The sequence below is a fragment of the Varanus komodoensis genome, unplaced genomic scaffold (genome assembly GCF_004798865.1).
Source record: "Varanus komodoensis strain SLA01 unplaced genomic scaffold, ASM479886v1 scaffold6_2, whole genome shotgun sequence".
NCBI classification, from domain to species: domain Eukaryota; kingdom Metazoa; phylum Chordata; class Lepidosauria; order Squamata; family Varanidae; genus Varanus; species Varanus komodoensis.
The window spans coordinates 23,680,161-23,701,550 of NW_025336346.1; the positions used below are offsets into that span (position 1 = coordinate 23,680,161).

Sequence of the window (21,390 nt, forward strand, 5' to 3'; positions counted from 1 at the left end):
GAGAGCTTCAACTGTTGGGCAGTATACAAGTGTAATGAATGAATACACAGTGCTGTTCCGCTCCCAAGATCTTCTACCACTCTGTAAAGGCCTCTCAATGTCACGGAATGCGATGCTAATCAAATATGGGGAGCGCACACGGGAAAGAGCACAGGTGTGTTCCAGCGGTGCCGCAAACTTCCGTGCGCCTTTCCCCGCTTCCCAAATAATCTCTGCGGATACCCATGTAAAAGGAGATGGGCGAGGAAAGACGGCCAAAGCATAAACCTGTTACCATTTCAGGTTCGGTCCTGCTTTTAACCATTCGTGCTCTTGAGAAGGCCTAATCCAGCCGCAAAACAGACGCTCAGTCGCAGAGGCGCTTCCGAGGTGAGAGTCCGGCCTGCGCCGTCCGGGCGAGCCGCTTCCACGACGGCCGGCACGACATTCGGAGCGGCGTCTCTCCGCCAATCAGCGGCGAGCGGGCGCACCGGTTGCCTTGACGCCCGCCGAAATGCCACTTTTGCCTTGTGCTCTAATGAGCGCGCGTAAGCAGGAGCAGCGGCGGCGCCCTACGGGGTTCGCCGTGTCTTTCGACCCCCGGCCTGCCTAAGAGGATATAGCGGAGGGGCATCTTCCTCGCCGGCGCTCTTGGGTCTCTGCCGATTGGAGATGGGAAGAGGCTGGGAGGCTTCCTCGACCTTCTGCAAATTCCCTGCAAAGTCGTGAGAAGGTTTTTTTGCGCCGAGTCGCAGAATCTACAGTAAAGGACCCCTCCGCCGCATGTCAACTCAAATGGAGCCAGAGGGAAGATCCGAGAATCGGGACAAATCCTGGGAAGTTAGTAGCATTCAGCAGCTGCCCAGTATCGTTTCTGCAAGCGTTCCGTTTGCACAAAGCGACCAGGACTCGTACGTGTTCGATTTTATATAGCTAAATAGTTGGAAACGAAGGGGTTCATGTGCGAATGCCTTAAGGCGCAGTCCTATGCAAATTTAGACAGGGAAAAGGCCTCAACTCCCTGCATGCCTGAACACTGAACTCTGCTGGCTGGGGCATGCCGGGAGTTGTACGCCTTTTTCTGTCCTAACTTTCCTAGAATTGTAGTTTTAGGGTTGTATCTGATATCGGTGACTGATTTAAGACCCTTTCACTTCAGTAGGTCTATTCTAAGTTCCTTGCACTCTGCATCACATCTAGATGACCAGTCTAGAGGAAGCACATAGAGGGGAGGGGAGAGGGCTAAGATGCTGCTTAGATACCATGAAAGCCAGCCTTTCCCGACCTGGTGGATAGAATTCCTATCCAGCAGGGCCATTGCCTGGGAATTCGGGGTGTTTGAGGTCCAAACATGTCTGGAAGGTACAAGGTTGAGGAAGGCTGATAAGCAGTTCCTGTCTTCTTCCTCCACAACCCAGGACAAGTCCCTTTCCCTCTTCTCCAAGGCTGATATATGACATTGGCAAGGCAGCCAGTGCAATCTTTCCACTCTAGACACAAGGAGCAGTGTGTGGGCTCTATGATCAGAGTCCCAGCAACAAAGTCGCAACATCTTGCAGCTAGGACCCTGAAAAATCCTTTCCCAGTTTTCCCTTGATTTTGGAAGGCCATATGATTGCATCTGAAATTGTGCAAAATGAAGACTAAAAAGCTCTTGTTATTTGCTAGGAACTTCTACAATTACCTTTTTGAACTGTTGCTAATCATAAAGTGACAGCATCTTTAAGTCCATGCCAGGCTGAATGCTTTACTTTTAAAAACCCCAAGAACAAACTTTGATTAAAATATGGGAAAAAACAAAACATAAATTTCTTAATTTCTGTACATAAATTCTATATACACGCCAAGTTGTATCTCACAAGCACTCTTAAGCACTAGAAAGGTAAGGTATACTTCTGAATTAGGAGGGGGCACCTTGTGACCCCCCCCCCCAGCTCTTTTGGCCTGCACCACTCCTCCACTTTGGCCAGCAGAGCGAACCAGGAGGCATGAGGGGAGCTGTGACCTTTGAGATGATCCAGCCCAGAAGTTTCACACCCCTGGCTTGAAGATTAATTGAGACTTCACTTTGACAAATGGTTTTGAATAAAGCAATTCAAAAATAATTGTTACAGCTAACTTTGAACCTTTTGCCCATTCCTTCTTTCCTCAGCAGAAGCAATACTAAGCTTAAGGAAGAACCGCTCAGGGAATCCTCTGATGATGCCCTGAATCATGTTTTGGAGCACTGCTTCAAGCTCTACAAACTCAGAGAAGCATATCCTCATTTTTTCTTCAAAGTGAAAGGAAACCGATTCGGCCCACCACGATCCAGGCGGCGCATCCTTATTGCTCCTCCCATGGGAGGAGCAGCCCATGGCGGTGCCAGACCTGAGCCACCTGCAGCTGGTGGGCCAAAGCACCCTGCCCAATGCTTGGAGGTGCCTCCAGAGGAAGAGGAACTTAAAAGCAGTAAGGAAGAGGAGCAGCTGCAGCAGCTGGAGGCTTGGGTTGAGGAGAGGAAAAAGCTGCAGGCTTTGCTGAACAACTGTGTGAACCTTGAGCAATGGCTAACCATGAAACAGCCTGTCAGTGAGCAGGAAGAAAGCGTCTTAACGAAAATAAAGGAAGCCCAAGAAGCTCAGAAAGCTAAAACGGAAGCCAAAGCAGCTGATGCGAGTAGCATTGAGGTACATGTAGCAGAGAGCCAGTGTACAACCGTGGCTGGAGCAAGGGTGGGCAACTTTTGGCCACCTGAATGTTGATACACTGCAGCTCCCATTATCCCTCACCATTGACTATGCTGTCCAGAACGCATGGTCATTGCAGTCTACTGACATTTGCAAGACCCATACCTGGGTCAGAGTTGAAGTATGACTGGGAGACCCAGGTTAACCATGAACTTCAGGTTAGCTATGAAACTCACAAGGTGCCCTCTGCTCAATTGTGTGTGTGGGAGTTCATGTGTGCATGCACGCACCCATCTTATATACGTAATGGTTGTCATAGAGACATAATGCATTCTCCCAAGCTCTTTGGGAGAAAGTTTTTCACGAGCCCCTTGTGAAAAGGTGAGAAATGTTGCATGGGGAGAGGGTATTAGGAGAAGAGGCAACATGTTTTGGCTGCCAAGGCCACTGGGCCAACACTTCCTTGTCCCCTCAAGCCAAGAGTAGTTGACTAACTGGGCAGGACGGAGAACGTAATGCATCCAAGGGGAGCCGTGGTTCATTCACAGTGCGCTTGCATTAGTGGAATGTACACTGGGATGCCTGGCTGAATGGGTGTCCCCACCCATATTCCGCCTCAAGTCATCCTGCACAGCTATACAGAACTGAAGCTGGATGAAAGCTAAAGACTTGCTTTGTAATACTGGCAGTCAGTGGGCCAGTTTGTATCACTGAACATATGTAAGTCCTGGTGGGCTGTGGCACTTGCCAGTGCGCATCAGAACCTCTTTTAAATATTGGACACTTGGTTGCAGTGTATCATGTGAATATGCTGGTGTTATAAGTACAGAGGTGAAAAGTGGCTGGAGAGCAGCACTTGTGAAAGGGACCTCGGGGTACTGGTTGACTGCAGGCTAAAAATGAGTCAGCAGTGTGATGCGGTGGTCAAGAGGGCAAACACCACCCTTGGTTGCATAGCCAGAAGTGTGACTTCTAGATCGAGAGAGGTATTACTACCGCTCTGTACGACTCTGGTGCGCCCGCAACTGGAGTATTGTGCTCAGTTTTGGGCCTCTCATTACAGAAAGGATATAGCCAGGCTAGAGTCAGTGCAGCGTAGGGCCACAAGGTTGGTGGCCAGTTTGCAGGGGATGGGGTATGAGGTGAGACTGAAGGAACTGGGTCTCTTCAGCCTGGAGAAGAGGAGACTCAGAGGGGATCTGTTGGTGACATACAGGTTTCTGAGGGGATGTCACATGGAGATGGGTAGAGACCTATTCTCCCCTGCAGAGGAAGGCAGGACGCGCTCCAACGGAGCAAAGCTCAGGGAGCCAAGGTTCCATTTAGATGTCAGGAAACACTTCCTGACATTTAGGACCCCGAGGGTGTGGAATGGGCTTCCACGGGAAGTTGTTGAGGCCCCATCGGTGAGGGTGTTCAAAGATAGGCTGGACATGCACATGGTGGGCATGTCATGAGTGGAGCCGGCTGGTGCCGGAGGTCAGACTAGATGGCCCAGGAGGCCCCTTCTGACTCGCTCTGTTTCTATGTTTGTATGTGAACAAGATGGATTAAACAGCCTTTGCATAACCCACAAGCCCCCGGTTTGCTCAATACGACAAGCTGGGGGTGGACGTTGACTATGCGAATTCCACGTGGTGTTCACTGCAATGGCAAGCTGCTTTGACCATGCCGATGTAGCTAGGACCACAGTGCAGCAAGACTGGATGTCAGCCCAGCTGTGTGGTCAACAGGGACACCTTCTGTCTTCACTCCTATTCAGAGTCAAATGGGGGAAGGTTTTGTTTGCCTTCAGTGACTTTGTCCCATTGCTAGATATGATTGGCCACACGGCACCTAACTTTAAGTTCACCGTGATCGCTGATTGGTTGGCTCTCCCCTGTTCCTTCAGCCTGTTTCATCAGTGACGCCTGTTTTATCAAGGGAATGTTTCTTCCTTCCCAGAGTACCCTTGTCAGTATCCCTGTCTGATGTCTTTCAGCACCTGATGCCAAAGAGAATGCAAAAAAGAATCATTCCTCAGATCAAGGCGCCCTATCCTGAGTCCCTCCTCACTCTGCAGAACCTGCTGCACAAGCAGAAACTCAAGCTCGTGGATCTCTTCAATAAAGCTGACAGGACCAAGGCAATGAAATTCAGGAGAACAGAGTTCATTAAAATTATCCAAGGGGTAGGTGGGAAAATCTATGTATACATGTGCCTCTGGTTAGAGATGGGTGAATGGGGATCCTTCATTGTCAAAACAGGAAAAAGAGCTGAATTGTCTGGGCAGGGGTGTGAGACCTCAGACCCCTCCTGAAGTCCTTCCTGGTTGCCCAGATGACTGTGCCCCTTCCCCCACAGCACTAGGTCCTCCCCCTGCCTTGGTCTTTTGGTGGTTTCCCAGCTTTTGCATGCTCCCGGGCCCAATTCTGAGAGCTTCTCTTAAAGTTTAGTTACCGACAGCAAAAGCTTTAAACTAAAATACGCTGATCCTCCCCGTTTGCCTTTGGTTCAGCCCTCAACTAGAACACAGTGCCAAGGGCTTCTCCAAAAATGATCGTAAGCTTCAGGCTGAAAGAAGTTCAGTGCTTCTGCAGTAGGGCAAAGCACGCTTTTTTCAGCTTCATGCCATCTTGGTTGCACAAGTGTTGGCAATCCGCAGTATACCAGGCAAAGGATAAAACACGTAGCAATGGAGTCAAATTGAGTTGCTTTCACAAGGGGTGTCTCCTTCCTCAGGGAACACATGTCACTTCTACAGTTTTAATCCCAAAGGAATTATATGGTCACATAAATGCAGCAGCCATAGACTTCATTAATCCCTGTCACATCAAAGGATTGTTCAGACCAGTAGTTGCAGGACTGGGCTCACTTCTCCAGAACAGCAGAAGTCTTTCCTTGTACCCTTGTCCTTATGCATTCCTTGTAGTTGCTGACTGCACTGGAGTCTCTCCAGTCTTTCCCAGCAGCCACTCTTCTGTTTTAGTTCTTCCACATACTTGAGGGTCCACTGCTTTTTTCCCCCCAACCTTTCCTATAGTTTTGATATTTTTTTTGTTTGTTTGGTCCTTTCCTGTCTCTCTTCCTGAGTCTCTTTGCTGTAACCACCTTTCCCCTGAGCTGTCCAGATTCCTCTTCCTCCCTCAGAAGCCTTCAGCCAATTAAAGAGCCCTTGTCCCAGTTCCCTTTCCTCCTGTTTAACCAGGCTTAGCCGTGACTGGCTACGGGGGCGGGGGGGGGGGCGGGGGTTGCATGGCACAACAGCTCCCCATCCTCAAGGTGCAACCAGCTACACTGAAAAAGATCCAGGCAACAGGGGGTTTTTTTTGGCTGCCCAGCAGTTACCGCTGTACATGATTGCCCTTGCAGCTACAGGTGCAGGCGGGGAAGGCTACTTCTTTGCTGGGTCAGAGCAGATGCACATGGCTTAGACAGAGGAGAGGCCCATGTAAGAAATAAAGGCATGTGAAGTAGCCTCCCCTGCTCAGATTCTGTGGTTGCCATCTTCCGTCTTCCTGTGATTATACCTGATTGCGATTTTGATGTTGTGCTTGTTTCCAGACCAAAGTGCCTATTGATCAAAAAGACCTGGAAGATATTATTCTCTATCTCACAGCTTCAAAGAAAGGGGAGATGATAACCAACGAAGATCTGACTGAATGTCAAAAAATATGGTTAGACAGTTTACGAGACCAAAGGAAGCAGAATAAAGATTCAGTGACAGGTATAATAATGGTGGTGGTGGTGGAAGAGGAGGTAGAACAGCTTTCAGTTCTCTTGACATTTCTAAGCCTGTAGATCTTGTTCTCAGCTTTACATATTCATGGAAGTAACAGAAGGACATATGGGAATTCTTGTAGGACTATTTCGTAGGGCGGTGGGGGATGGGGACTTGTAGCCATGCAGGTATAAATGGACTCCAATTCCCATCCTTCCTACTCAGCATAGCCAATCAGCAGGGGTGTTGGGAGTTGCAGTCCAGCAGCACCTGGAAGTCTACAAGTTGCCTTCACACTGTTGTAAGGTGTGGCAAAACAGGTAAAGTTGAATGTCACCTGAACACTGGGTGTAGCTATTTAAGCCACCCAAAATACAGCAGCCAGGTAGTACATACAGCTTTGATGATGCATGTTAACTGCAGATCAGCAAGCAGACGAATTTGACCTGAAGCTTTGTCATGCTCCATCCAGACGTCCTTGCACTCTGACAAAATTGGCCATTTGGGGTGAAGAATTTTTTTGTTATGACTGTCCTGGATTTCATTGGATGATTTTGGGTTCTAGAGGTATAAAAGCAGGAAAAATCAATCCCCTTTTTCTGTATAGTCTAGAAAATTTTTAATCCATAGAATTGTCAGTGTCCCTTCCATGCTTTTGTCAAAATTTTATTCTAAACTTAAAAGCACCAACCATTTGTTGTCTTTCTGTATATGGAAGGTGCTCCAGCCCCTTGACATTGTAGAGCTGGAAAAGTTGGAGGAAAATGGAAATGGAAATAGAGATGCATGTTATCCTCTCCTTTGTAACATTTTCATGCATCTTGAATAGGGGTGGTTGTCCCATTTTTAAGAAACAGAGAGGATAATGTATATTTATTTTACCATGCACAGGTCTAAATCCCAGTTGCCATTTCAGAACCATTTCAAGATTAACAGGAACAAGAAATTAATATTATGAAAGTACAACATTGGGTCTGATAAAGATCTATTTATGTTTAGAGTAGCCCTATTGAAATTACTTAGTTATTACTAACATGTCCTTTTGCTTTCAATGGGTCTTTTCTAAACATGTCTAAATCTGGATCTATCCTTCAACTGGGGGATTTAAACATATGGGAAAATGCATAAGACATCTGATTTTTTTCAATTATATTTATTGTTCAAATTGGTTTAGACCTTCTAGAACATTGTAAAAACAATTGAAATTAATGCTGATCCTAGGAAAAATGATGGTGAATTCCACATCACTTTGAAAAATGATGGCAAAAGAAGTACTTACTTTAAAATGATTCTGTACACACTGCACAGTTAAACTATGGAATTTACTACCATCAGATGTAGCAATGGACAACTTTAAAAAGGGATTAGATGAATGAATGATAAGGCTCAATGGCTATATTCTACTTGCAGTCCTCATGTTTCTAGGAGGATCACATCTAGCTGGTCACTATGGGAAATACAATGCTGGGCAAGATTTGGACTGATCCATCAGGGCTCTTCTTATGTTCTAACACAAAACTAGCTAATCTGGTACCCTCCAGATGTTCAGGATTTCAGCTCCTGAGATCCTTTCTTGTTGGCTGGGGCTGATGAGAATTGTGGCATGAAATGTCTGGTAGGCAACCAGTTGCTTGTCCATAAAAGAACAGCTGGTAGGACCCATTGTGAAACGCTGCTGCTGGGCAGATGCCAAGTAATAGTGGCCTTGTGTTTGTGTGTCTCACTTCAACATGCGTATAACCTGATGTCTGCTCTCTTCCCGCACCCCCTTCCTTTCTAGTAACACCACCAAAAACATCTCCTGTTCCTCAAAAAGCTTGCATTGCCAGGAAGAAGTTTTCCATTGCTCACAGCAAGAGGAAATCGTTAGCACCTCAGGCTCTGTCAGCCCTGCTGGATGTTCCTCCCATGAACACTGAACCAGACTCCATGCATCTAACTTATAACCAAATGGAGGTGGTTGGGAAGCAATACAGGGAAATGAGACGGCAGTTCAAGGTACAGTATTTGAGGACGGACCTTTTCCCTCGCCAGCCTGCCTGGTCACTGGGGGGATCCCATGAGATACTCCCGGGGCTCCCCATGGACTGGCAGTCAGTTTGGAGCCCACTTCGGAACGAGTCTCTAGTGTACTATCAGTCTCAGACAGGCACCAACAGTTTCATTTTTGGCACAGACTGAAAGCATTTTTACTCATTCCTGACATACCAGCCGTGGTTTGATTGGCATTTTAAAGGATGTAATTCTGTATTATTAGTCCCCTTTTTATTGTTCACCACTTGGGTACTTGATCAGATGTAGAGCATCTACACTTATAAATCTTAGAAATACTACTGCTACTAATGATCATAATTCCTCTTTTGATATGGGGCATTGACTGATAGTTATTTGTTTAATGTAAGGTTGGCCCTAAACATACACATATCTGTATAATGCAGATTACTCTGTTGTGCCCTCTCTACCACCACAGGGACTGCTTGGCAGTATGGTGAATATTTCTATATATCAAGATTTATGTCCTACCCTTCTTGGAAACATGGCTACTCAAGGCAGCTTTCCATTTTGTAAGACAGAATAAGATACAGAATAACCAAATAAACCAACAACAATAAAAGCAGCAGAAAGGAAAGAGCAAAAAGCCCAGCCAGAAGAAAATTAACTAAAAATGTCCAACAGAATAATACAGGTCTTACTGTTTGTCTGAAAGTAGCTCTTCATCTCCGAAGACAATATTCTATCAGCTGGTTAGCTTCTTTATCCTACAACCCTGCAAGGTTGCATCCTGTCTGTTACATCCTGACTGGTCCAGGTGGGCAACATGTACTGTCCTGTGCACCCTAGAAGTTTCAGCAAACACGCCTACTGGCTGCAGATTTCATCCTGCTATCCTGGATGGCCACAACTGCTCCTCAGAGACTGTGGGCACCATGAACAAGGCCTCTGAAGAAAATAGCATCAGCAGGCCACAAGGTTTAGGAGTTGAGATTAGCACTTTAAACTGAGAACTGATTTCTCATGCCGCTGCTGAAAGATGGGTGCTTTTACGTTCCACCCACGTTTCGTAAATTCAACCCTTCCCTACCCTGCTTGTGCAAGGTAAATTGGGAGCAGATTTATGCTAGCCAAAACAGGAGTGCAGAAGCTCAGTCTTCAGCTTCCCTAGAAGTCCATGCCTACTTTCCCTCCGCCAGCAATTACTTGGTGGTTTCCTGGCTTTTGTGCAATTTTTCCCTCATTTCAAAAGACTGAATCACCTCACCTGAGATTTAGGGTTTAGTGATGGGCAGTAAGAGCTTTAAGCTGAAGTAGGCTGGTATTTTGGGTCCTGCCCCATATGCCAATTGTGGTAGGGAAAGCTGAAGGCAGAAAAAGAAAGGGAAGACCATAAGGGAGCCGCAGCCTTAAATTTACAAGAGCTGAGGAGGGTTGTTACGGACAGCACATTTTGGAGGTCATTTTCATAGGGTCACCTTAAGTCAGAGACGACTCGATGGCACATAACAATCTTATATCTTTGGTCCATCCCAACACTGGAATGAGACCCCCAAAAGCATCTCCAAAATGGAATTTGGCCCTTGGGTAGAAGGATGTTCACTGCACCTCTGAGCTAAAGCTTCTCAAACCAAATTCAGGCAGAGTGAAGGACTGTGGTTCTTCTCCTTGTGATAGGAGAGCAAAGGTTGTTGGCTGTTGGTGCCTTTTAAGTTCAGGTGGGAAAGCCTTCACCCTATGCTACAATTGCAGTGGCTTAAATAAACATCTTGCACAAGGGCATTCTGCTAACTTTTACCCAAGTGTGCCTTGTCTTATTGTTGCAGAGGAAAACGTCTCCCTTAGATTTTGCAGAACAATGTCGGATGGTGAAAACTGGAGACCCGGTTGTAGATGGTCACTGCCTGCCAACCACCATGGAGGGTGAAATGGGAGAGCTGGTTGACCAGTATCGACTGAAGACCCACCTGGTCTACATGCAGTGTGTCAAGCTTTGTGAAAAATACGGGGTCCCGCTGACTGAGAAGCTGCTCAAAAGGGGTAGAGTACCAGCAGGGGGTTGGCGCAAATGCTGTTGATCAAGAACAGTGAAGCTTGAACTATGCTCGTCGTTCCCACACATGAGCTCAGGCTGGAAGGCACAGGCCGAGTAGGTTCAGAGGACCAAGGCAGAGGAGTGCTGTTTTGCGTAGGTGGCATCGGGGTAGACTTGTGTGGGCTCCTCCCAAGGGCCCACACCCTGGCAGGGGCCTACTGGCCAAAGCCCCTACACTGGCTGCTCCTCTTCCTTTCGTAGTCTGCTTGTTCTTCCGCCACTCACTCTGGCCCGAGCAGCAGTGGTGAGGGGAAAGGGGAGCGGGCGTTGCTGCAGCCTGCTTGCTCCCAGGCCCTGTGGGTGTCCGCCAGCAGACAGACAGGAGCAACGTGACGGAGAAGGTGACAACAGCAGTGAGAGGTAGACTCACCGAGTGAGGGGGCCCAGGGAGGGGATCTTTCCCAAGGCCCTCCAAAACCTGGAGCTGGCAGTGCTGTTGCTGAGGTGTTTTATGTGCGGTGGATCTAACCAATGAAGGAATGCAGTTGACTTAAGGCCACCCTTGAAGCTTACTTGCTAGGAAGCAGGTGCCATTGAACTTGATGGGATTTGCTTCTGAATAAAGGTGCGTCAGATTGGGATAGCTGGGCATGGAGCCTTGCATATTCTGCAGCTGTGATTCTGTCCAAGTGACCCACAAGTGCAGTCTCTGTTCTCTGCTTCCGTCACAGAAATGCGCAGCCTCAGAATCTTGATTTGATTTAAGAGCAATGTAGCTCCTAGCTATGGTTCACCTGGTGCTGTCGCTTGATTCTTTTCGGCGCCAGGCTAAAACCTTTTTATTTTCCCAATGTTTTAAGATCTGGTTGTTTTAATTGGGGTTTTATTGTCAGCTGGAATTTTGTAGGACACTGTGTTTATTTTACATTGTTGTATTGCTAAACCGTCCTGAGACCTCAGTAAGGGACGGTCTAGAAAAGTTTTAAATTAAATAAATAAAATAGCTCTGCTGACTAGGAAAGCAGCCTTCAGAATGTGGAAAGCCCTACAGACTGGGAAAAGGAGTGGAGGGAGATTTAATTAAGATATTGCCCTGTTAGAGAGGTGCATAAGGAGATCCATGTAATTCAGATGAAAAGTCTTGTGGAGTAGAGTGACAATAACAGCTGTAGAATCTGTTGTATGCTCAACTTCTTCAGTCAGCCAATTTCTACACATGTCCAGTGCTCACTGATGTATGGGGAAATTAACAAGTTATTTGAACTTACTCAGGATCCATTGGATAGCTGAGGCTGGACCAGTAGAAATTCTGCTGTATTTAGTTGCTGTTTTCTTCTTTTTTCTAAAAATTTGTTCTCTGTATGATCAGCTCTGCTTTACCCAGCGGATAAAATCATAAGAAAGGGAAATGACTTCCAGAAAATGAGACAACCAGGAGGTTATTATGAAAATTCTCTTCATTACCAAGTAGGATCATCAAAAGAAGAGTTAATAAGTTCTTCCAAGCCTAAACAAAGGTTTGTTAAATTTACTGGATGTTTGCCTGCCCCCATCACAGTATAAGCAGCACAAATTAGGCCTTACTGATTCTCAGGTGGAAATAACTGAGAACAGTTGTAGTTCAGTGAAAGAGCACATACGCCGCCTGTAGACATTTCTGCCTCCCACATCTCCCTGCAGGGCTTCAGAGCAACCCCTTACACCTAATGCTGAAGAGCTGCGGTTTGTCCACACATGGTCCACCGTATACCCCTCCAGCCTGAGTTACTGATCACAGGATCTTGAGGAGTGGCTCAGATCAGCGTTTACCATCCTGTGGGAAAACTGCATCTCCCTCCTTGAGTCACCGCACTTGCTTCAAAACTGGGCAAGACAGGTGGCTCATTTGAGGGCCGGTGTGGCGTAGTGGTTAAGAGCGTGGGACTGGGACTCTGACAATCTGGGTTCTAGTCCCCGCTCAGCCATGGAGCCAACTGGGTGACTTTGGGCCAGTCACAGGCTCTCAGCCCAACCTACCTCACAGGGTTGTTGTTGTGGGGATAAGATGGAGGAGGAGAATGATGTCAGCTGCCTTGAGCCCTTTATAGGAAAAAGGCAGGATATAAATTGAAATATACAATATTTGCGGTCGGCTCTGGGCGCCTTGTACTTGAGAGACAGGAGCAACCACGCCTATCGCTTACTGGCTTGTTCCTGGCAAGCTCACTGGGGCTTCCTCTCTGATCATGGGGTTCTGGGTTAATCCCCCAAGTGCCCTGGCTGAGGGGAGACTGAGCCACGAGGCATGGGGAGAGGCTATTGGTCATGGCCGCTTCATAGAACTCCCATGAGCAGAGGCTGTGTGCCTCTGAATACCGGATGCTGGGAGCAAGCAACAAGGATGCCTAGGTCCACTAGGCTGGTGAGGTTCCTAGAGGCCCCTGGGTGGCCACAGCTGGAGACTAAGTGCTGGACGAAATGCCCTTCGGAGGCCCCTTGGGCAGTGCCCTTGCTGGTGCTTCCTCGTTGGCGGTGTTTATACTGGAGGCTTGCAGACAGACCAGACTCTATTCCAGGTGCTTTCAGGCTAATCTCTTTCTCTCTCGTCTGCTTTTTTGTCTAAATAATCAGTTGTCCTTCCTTCGTCCTCTAGGAAGCTTAAGCGAGAGGTCGAAAAGGAAAAGATCATAACGGAGAAGATTCGAAATACTCGCTGGGATTCATTTGCAGAATTTAAGAAACTAATGAAGTATGTGTTAAATAACTTAGGGGCTGAGCAGGCAAACACCAGATGTTCCAGCTACAGCTCTCACTGGACGTGCTCATTGGGGCTTAAGAGAATTGTGGTCCAAAACACCCGGGGGTGCCAAGGTGCCTCTCCCTGCTAGGGAAATGAAATATTATCTCAGTTCTGAGCACGTGAAATACTAGCACTCTGCCATCAGTGAGATTTATTTATATTTATAAACCTCTGATTTACTGATTCTTCCTACTGAATTTCAATTGCTCACTCTGGGAAAACTGATTTTTGGCTATCGCAGGAAGCCTTTTCTAAGTCTTTGGTTGCCTATTGTCCTGGGACATTTTCTTCATGATAAAGTAGGGTTATCCATCAAATATGTAAAACCCTCCTGAATGTTCTTGATAAAATTATTTGAAGGTGGTCCTTCATGCCTCTAAGGAGCCCAACTGTTTGTTGAGGGCCATTTATAACATTGCTTCCTACAGGCCCAGAGCTGCATATATGTTTCATGTACCCATGAAAAGGTGCATGCATACCTTTTTCATGGGTGGTTTGCACTTGTGTCTTCAAAGTTTGCTTAGTATTTTGAAGTTTGTTTGGTATTTCCCAGCTCAGTGGAAGCAAGGAGACACTCCTGCATTCCATGGCTATCAGGCAAGGCTCCGCTCCATCCATTCTACTCCCCTTCATCAGCCCTAGGACCAGCCCAAGCTGTCTGGGCAGAAGCACAGATGGCACTCCATCTTCTCAGGTTGGCCCGTTCATAACCAGCAAATGGTAGGGCCAGCACAGGCGAGCCCCAACCCAAACTTCAGCATTGTCAATGAGAGCCAGTGCATTATCACCAAGACCGATGGTTCCTTCTTTGATGGGTTTCCCCCCGAGTGCTACACTTTACAGATTTCTTTAGAATTCTTTCCCCAGTGCCTCCAAACACTTCCTTAAAAAAAAAAGGGGGGGGGAGCGCTAATTGGAGAAAATTCAACCCTAGCCACCCTTTCCTCCTTTTGTCAGAGCAACTCAGGAAAGTCCACATTCCTCAGAGACCTCCTCCAAAACCCTGTGACTTTCATTAAGGCCTTCAGTGAAGAGCTGAAACGGCTTTCCTTTGGTTCCCCTCACCTCTGAAGTCCGCCGTTCATTCCCGGGGGCCACAATTGCAGTGTGGCTGTGCAGTTTCACTTCCAATTCAGCTGTGCTTTGTGACTATAGGCAACATTTTGCAATACAGACATCCTGAGTCCTCTTTGCAACACACAGAGTTAGGATTTACATTGGAGCTGCAACGAGTTTTTCCACCCTGGATATCAGAAGGTTCCAGGCTACCAGCACTAATGATGTTAGTTGGGAGTTGTAGTCTAAAGGGGTACCAGGTGGGCCTCTTCAAGCTGATACAGAGAGCTGTTAAGTTGCTATCTATGGAATTTACTGACAGTATGCCCAGTTCTTATAGTCATTTGTGGGAGCACTTAAAGTCTAAGCTGAAGCCGCTGTGCTGGACAGATCTGGGGACAAACTTTGGCTGCCCTGTGCACTGGCAAGTGAGAAGTAGAAGCAGCTGGGATGGGTCTACAGGAAGGAACACCACCCAGCATGGATGGTGTGCCAGACTGGAGAGTTTGCTACGCAGGTGCTCTCAGTCCCTCCTAGCCCTGCTCTGTGATGAGAAAGAGGGGAAAGCAAGCGAGAGGCTGAGGAAAGCTGGGGTTTCCATTTTGCGGCTGGGCTACTTGATAGCTTGGTGACCCAGGAGCCACTGATCCCCTGCCCCCTTCCCCAGAGCCAGCCTCAGAGCTGGCGGATTGGTAGGGTGCCCTGTGCTGAAGGACGGCTTGAGAGCAGGGACAATCTAGTCTGCAAAGGATGAATGTCCACAAGGGCTCAGACTGGCAGACCTGGCTGTTGCTGCCTGATGTCTTAATTCAACAAATACATTCAGCAAGCATGCTCTGTCGGTGTGAGAGGGTGTGCATGCTTGCCCCTGTGTATCCCATGGTGCCCATTGCTGGCACACACAGGTGACATGTTCTGCAAAGGCTTTGTTCTGTTGAAACATTCTAGATACCTTGTCTGGATACCAAAAGGGTGCTGGACCCAGGCCTCTGCTGTCCTGCCAGTTGGCTGGGCACCAGCTTCCACTACCCCCCTGGCTTTTTCCAAGTTTGTAATTCACTGTTGCTTTTTACAGAAACCACTCAAAAAGACTGACTTTTCAGGAGGAGGGCCGGACGGACAGTTTACTCGACGCAAGGTTATTCAAGACACAGGAAGAGCTGGCACAACAATTCCTGCAAAAGTATGACACATATTTCTTTCATTTTTCCTTTTTAAAAGAAGGGTTTAATCTCTATTAGGTTTCTAAAACTGAAGGATATTTCCTTTTGCAGGTTTCTGATCCAAAGTCTGAGTTGTCCTCTTTACTTTAGGAAATAGAAATTGTTTTTAAAGGAGGAAAACAAAGTGAAACTCCTGATGTAGCATGCTACTTTGTTTTCTTCCCATTTCTTCCCAAAAGGGTTATAACTTAACTCTTTTACCCATTTAGTCATTCTTTTATTCTATTCTCAGCCTGTGTGAAAAGTTTTCCCATAGCCTCCAATTCCTTTTTTTTTTTTTTGATATCCTGTTGAATTTGGTTTTAAGATGGTGAACCCAACTACTGAGATGTGTCTTCTAGTTTTGTACATCAACGTGGGTTTTATAGCTAATAGCAAAAATGATGAGCACCTCACTTATTGTACCAAGGCACAAAAGATCCATATACCTCAGTCTTGCCAACCAGTTAAGCAATAATGCCTGTAATTATTTAATATTATGTTTGCATCCTTCCTTTTTCCTCGTGGAAGAAACGCAAGTCAACTTTCATGAACCTCTTCATTTGAGAGTCAGTAACTGGCTGAATGAGAGAATAGGTGGCAGAGAATGAGGTGGCTGGATGGAGTCACTGAAGCAGTGGGCGTGAGCTTAAGTGGACTCAGGGGATGGTGGAGGACAGGAAGGCCTGGAAGAATGTTGTCCATGGGGTCGCGATGGGTCAGACGCGATTCTGCAACTAACAACAATTGGCTGAAAGTCAGTGAGGGAGATCTGCGGTCCAGTGGGGTCCAGAATCAGGATCCCCCAAGTCCCAGCCCAGCTCTCTCACCACAGTGCCACAGTCTCAGTCATGATCTGTGTGCTGTACAACTCGAGGTAGTCACTCTCCTGCACGAAAGAAATTAATGCCGCTTCGGCATGGCTCAGAAGGGCCTGCGTGGACCATACGGGATGTCCAGTCAGTCTAGGATCCTGCGCCACCTCAAATGGCCTGCCAGATGCTTCTAATGGAAGTAGGGATAGTGGGAATAACACTCCATCATCTCCAGCAGGCAGGGCTGGTTTACACAGGCAGAACGCCGAATGAATTTCTGCTCTGCCCCCTCGTGCTCCCTAAGCCTGCTCGATTTAATGTTCTTGAGGGTGACCATTCTGGAGTCTCCCTGTTGATGAACTGAGTCAAGAAAATGTCAGCTGTTTATATGCACACATTAATGAGATGAAAAACAAAGAGATATAGGAATGAAATCTTCAAAACAGGCTCATGAGGGGCACCAGTGGAATCAGTTTAAAATCCACTGACGCATCAGGATGTTAAAACTGGTGAAAGGCACAGCAGAAAGAAAAGGTCTTTGACAGCCCCCTAAATCTAAGCAGTGCATGAGGGGGTTCCGTCAGCGAATTGCCTCCAGTCTTTTGGGGCTGAAATATTTGCTCTGTGTGTTTGTTTTGATGTGGGGTGGGTGACATTTTTGTCACTGTCGCGGCCCTCTCCAGATGCCAAATTTCTGTTCCACTTTAGAGAAACCTTTTGATTTTGAAATAGGGAGTCTCCAGTACTGCAGTCATTCAAGCAAGCATGACCAGCAGCCAAACAGGAAAAAGTAGCACTTGCTGGCACAATCCAAGGATCCACTTCTGGAAGGAAAGAGGTCGCAGAAGGGAGTTTCTGTCCCCTGTCCATTCTGAAAGTGGTTGTTTCGAGTAGTTTCCTGGGCTACACAAGCAGCTGCAATTTTTCTGTTCCACCAGCTGATTTTCCCGCTAGTGCACCATGTGCATTGGAAACTGTCCATTGTGTTGGCAAGACTGTAATTTTATTAATCTGCCATATGGTTCCTTCTTATTAATCTAGTACATAGTTTTCATGCTGACACTCTTTCTTTGAATTGTGTTTACAGAGAGCTGAAGAGAATGTTTGTGTTTTTGAATCCTTTGACTGACCCCAATAGTTTTTGGCCAGGACATCTTCTTGATAAACTGCGTCTATATCTACCCCAAATGGAACGCAATGAAGGGGATGCACTGTTCAGCCATGTTTCTCACAGGTGCCCAGTCCGCCCTGGCATTTGCAATCCTCACCGCAGCTGGCCAGTCAGTGAACGACAGTGTGTGACTTACGGAGATCCAGAATTCCGCAAATATTATTATTATATCTGACCGCTTTTTGAAACTTTCTGCAACACTGATCTTTCATGAGCTGTTGGTTCTTGCAACAAATCTGCTGCAGTAAGACAACATCCTAAGCAAAACAAGGTGATCACGGCGAGACGTGACTGCCACAAAATATGCGCCAAAGGAAGGGTTTGGTGAAAGGGGCTTTCCAGACCAGTAGTCAGCAGCGTGCTGCACGTACGTTTCGTGACCTGCACAATAATGCCGGATCTCTGCGGCACAACGTTCCATCTGCACCTTATGGAAGGACAGTATCAGGCTCGGTGTGGGAAGACCTTTGTGCTGCTGTTCCCCTTTAAGGAAAAATACGCGGGAGGTGCACTCCAGCACAGTACAGGTGCTTCGCCTGTAGCCCTTCAGATGTGGGATCACCACTCTGAACATCCCAGCTGTGCTGGCCAGAGTACTGGGAGTTGGTGTCAACATCTGGAGGGTCCAGCCCTATGCTACACGAAGTGAAGGAAGGACTGAGAGAGCATGGAATGGGAATGTCTCAGTGGCAGAGGCATCTCCAGTTAAGAAATCCCAGAGCTCTGCTGGACCAGAGCAAGGGACTGGCTGGTGATGTATCCTGCTTGCTACAGTGGCCAGCAAGATGCTTCTGGGGCACTTGCAAGCAAGGCATAAAGGTAGCAGGCATCTGCCATTATCTCCCTCTCAGCAACAAGCAGTTGGAGAGTCCCCATCCATTTACATACAGGCAGCTGTCCTGAGCGGCTGGTGATAGGCTTGTCCTCTTGTATCCCCTTTAAAGACACCTTAGGGCAGTGATGGAGAACCTTTTAGAGACTGAGTGCCCAAACTGCAACCCAAAACCCACTTATTTATCACAAAGTGCCAGCACTGCAATAAAACCTGAATTAGTTTAGGTTTTAGTTTAGAGAAAACACCTCACAGCCAGTCCAAGCAAATCTCTCTCTCTCTCTCTCTCTCTCTCTCTCTCTCTGGCAGCCCACTGACTGGTCATGAAAAAGCTCAGACGAGTCGCGGCTCATGTCATTGCTTGGTGCCGCTACTCCTTTCCAAGCATGCGCATGGCCCCTATGTGCGCTGTTATCTGATGCTCAGCTGCTGGGGCGATGCTGGGGCGACTTGGCTCGTGTGCCAACAGAGAGGGCTTTGTGTGCCTGCTGTGGCACACGTGCCATAGGTTCCCCACCACTGGCTTAGGGTATTTAATAGCTATCAGCACAACTTGTGCCAGCATGTCCTTCCCCAGTCCACACCATCCAGATGTGTTGGCCTACAAGTCCCATTATTCCCAGCCAGCTGGGGATGATGAGTGTTGCAGGCCAACACAGCTAAAAGTATCACATTGGGAAAGGATGAGTGTACCTTAATGATGGATCCTGTGGTGCAGAAGTACTTTCTTTTGTTTGTCCTGAATTTACTGTCCATGAATTTCAGTTGGTTGAGACCAGTCTGTTTGCATCACAAATATATGTAAAGGTATTATGATCCTGGTTAGCAGGGATTCTTCAGTCCTTTTCCTAATGCTTCCTAGTGTTTATCCTTTTTTTAAGCTGCCACACATTGAGCCGATATTGCAGTGAGTATGAACAGTGATCCCAAGCTCTTTCTTGCTCGGTAAGCAACACTTCAGCCTGCACTAGTTTGTGCATGACGTGCATTTTCTGCACCGCTCATGCATCACTTTACCCACACAGTGGCTTTCATTTGCCACCGTGTTGCCCATTTACCCAATTGGAAGAAATCTCTAGTTCATCCCAGTCTGCTTGGGGTGCCACTACCCGGCATGGAAAGACTCTCTGCCTCAGCTCTTTGGAAATCTGCTGACAGCCAGATGCTCCTTTTATGCATAATGCCTCTGCGATGGAGCTGTACGGTAGGGAGCACCATTCCAACAGAGTTTAGGAGAAAGGCGGTACAGTTGTTGAAGTGCTAGACGGGGGCTTGGGGCATCCCGGTTTGATCCACACTTGGCCCTGCAACTCACTGGGTAACTTTGGGCCAGTGACTGACTCTCAGCCCAACCTGCTTCACAGAGTTCATGTGGAGATAAAATAGAAGAGAGAGGGACTATGTCAACCACCTGGAGTTTTTCACAAAAAGGCAGAATATGCATGTAATTGATAATGTATTAATTAAAAGAAGTAACATGACACCAATGTGTGTCAGTCACTAATCATCACATCACAGATGTCTCATGGAGAACCCTAACGTGTGGCAATTGCATTAGCAATGATAACTCTGTGAGAAAAATTGTATTTTCCCAACAAAAAGAAGTTGTATTAGAGTGTTGGGGGAAAGCAGAATCTGCCAGTAAACTGCTTTGAACCCCACTTGGATAAATACATTGTGTTAAGACTCTGATCACCTTGTCAGCTCCCATGCCATATTTGGCTGTTTTCTTTGGGTTGCACAATAAACATTTAAAGCATCATTAATATCCTGACAACTTCTGCATGAAATATATTCAGAATGTAAGTGATTATGAAATACACATGAGAAAAAGACTGATTTGCTCATAATAAAGATTTAGATGGCTTATGCCCAACTAAAAGAAGTGTTGTACTAATTCAAGCCAAAGTTGCCTGTAGATAATTTTAAAAACTGGGCATACTATGTACCATTTGGAAGAGAATAACAAAGCACAGTCTGGAGAAGAACAGGGTGGGCTTTCTCCTCTACTGTTCACCATTGGATGTGGCTAAGTAACTGACTGCTGCAGGATTTCTCTACCTTTGAGATATGAGAGAAGCATAGAAGGAGGCTGGAACCCACAGCTTTCAAGATTTTAGATCAAGTGCCTTTCCCACTTGGCATTCATGAATTAGTCTGCAAGTCAAGCTAGGCTGCAAGCACTGGCATTTCATGCAGCCCACACCTGCACTTTTCAAATGGGCTTTGGGTGTGTGTGAGAGAGAGAGAGGGAGGGAGGGGGATGGATGGATGGATGGATGGATGGATGGATGGATGGATGGATGGATAGCAGCCATGAACCCAGCCTACCCCTGTCTTGGGTTAGTATATGTGGGGCAGGAAACACCAGCAATTTCTTAGATCGCCCATTTGCATGCAGCACTATTCAGCATAATGGTTTGTGGTGTAAGTATCCAAGCTTTATCTGAGTGTGTCCACAAATCCTTAAATGTAGGCTCAGCATCCACATTTAAAACTTCAACCATTTCATAACGGGGTTTTCAGCAGTGATATTTATGTACACATAGTAACACAGAAACTAACACTGTTCAATTCATCTAGTCATTTCAGGCTTGAAGATCTACCTAACGTACAACAATCCTCTTGATACCAAATTGCATGGATGGAGATAAGCAGGAGCTCTTAAGTCACTGCAAGCATGTCCCCCTTTAGTAAAGCATTCGGGGCTTCCTTCTGAACATACATGAATAGATTTCCTCTGTCAATGTACACCAAATATAGAGCTGGCCCACAATGTTTTGGTATCCAAAGCAAGGAACCAGATAGCACCCCCTCACATTCTACCTACAGAAGTCAACTGGACTGCTGAGTTTTACTTCAGAACTGTCAATGAAACTGTCTTGCACAAAGGAGATGCAAGCAAGAATAAGAGATGCAAAAAGCATTTTGAGGAGCATATCACTAACAATATCAAGGCCAACAACAAAAAATTCATCCAGTATATCAGAAGCAGGACATTGGCTAGCAAATCAGTTGAACAATAACTGAGTTAAAAGATCATTAAAGGAGGATAAAGTTATAATGGTGTGGCTGAATTAATTCCTTTTGTCTTCACCAAAGAAGGTAAGAAAGTGCAGGATAGATACCTTTGCCTGGACCAATGTCTGGAGTATGAGGA

The 21,390-nt window shown here is 46.7% G+C and overlaps 1 protein-coding gene across 1 annotated transcript; it reads left to right on the top strand.

Annotated features, from left to right (window-relative positions):
- Positions 1-762: 762 nt before the first annotated feature.
- Positions 763-17,875, top strand: EFCAB12 (EF-hand calcium binding domain 12). Its single transcript, XM_044451523.1, has 10 exons — positions 763-890; positions 2,132-2,648; positions 4,630-4,818; positions 6,192-6,354; positions 8,129-8,346; positions 10,167-10,380; positions 11,745-11,892; positions 13,008-13,103; positions 15,286-15,393; positions 17,315-17,875. The coding sequence occupies exons 1-10, from the start codon at positions 763-765 to the stop codon at positions 17,571-17,573; spliced, it is 2,040 nt and encodes a 679-aa protein (XP_044307458.1). The 3' UTR covers positions 17,574-17,875.
- Positions 17,876-21,390: the final 3,515 nt, after the last annotated feature.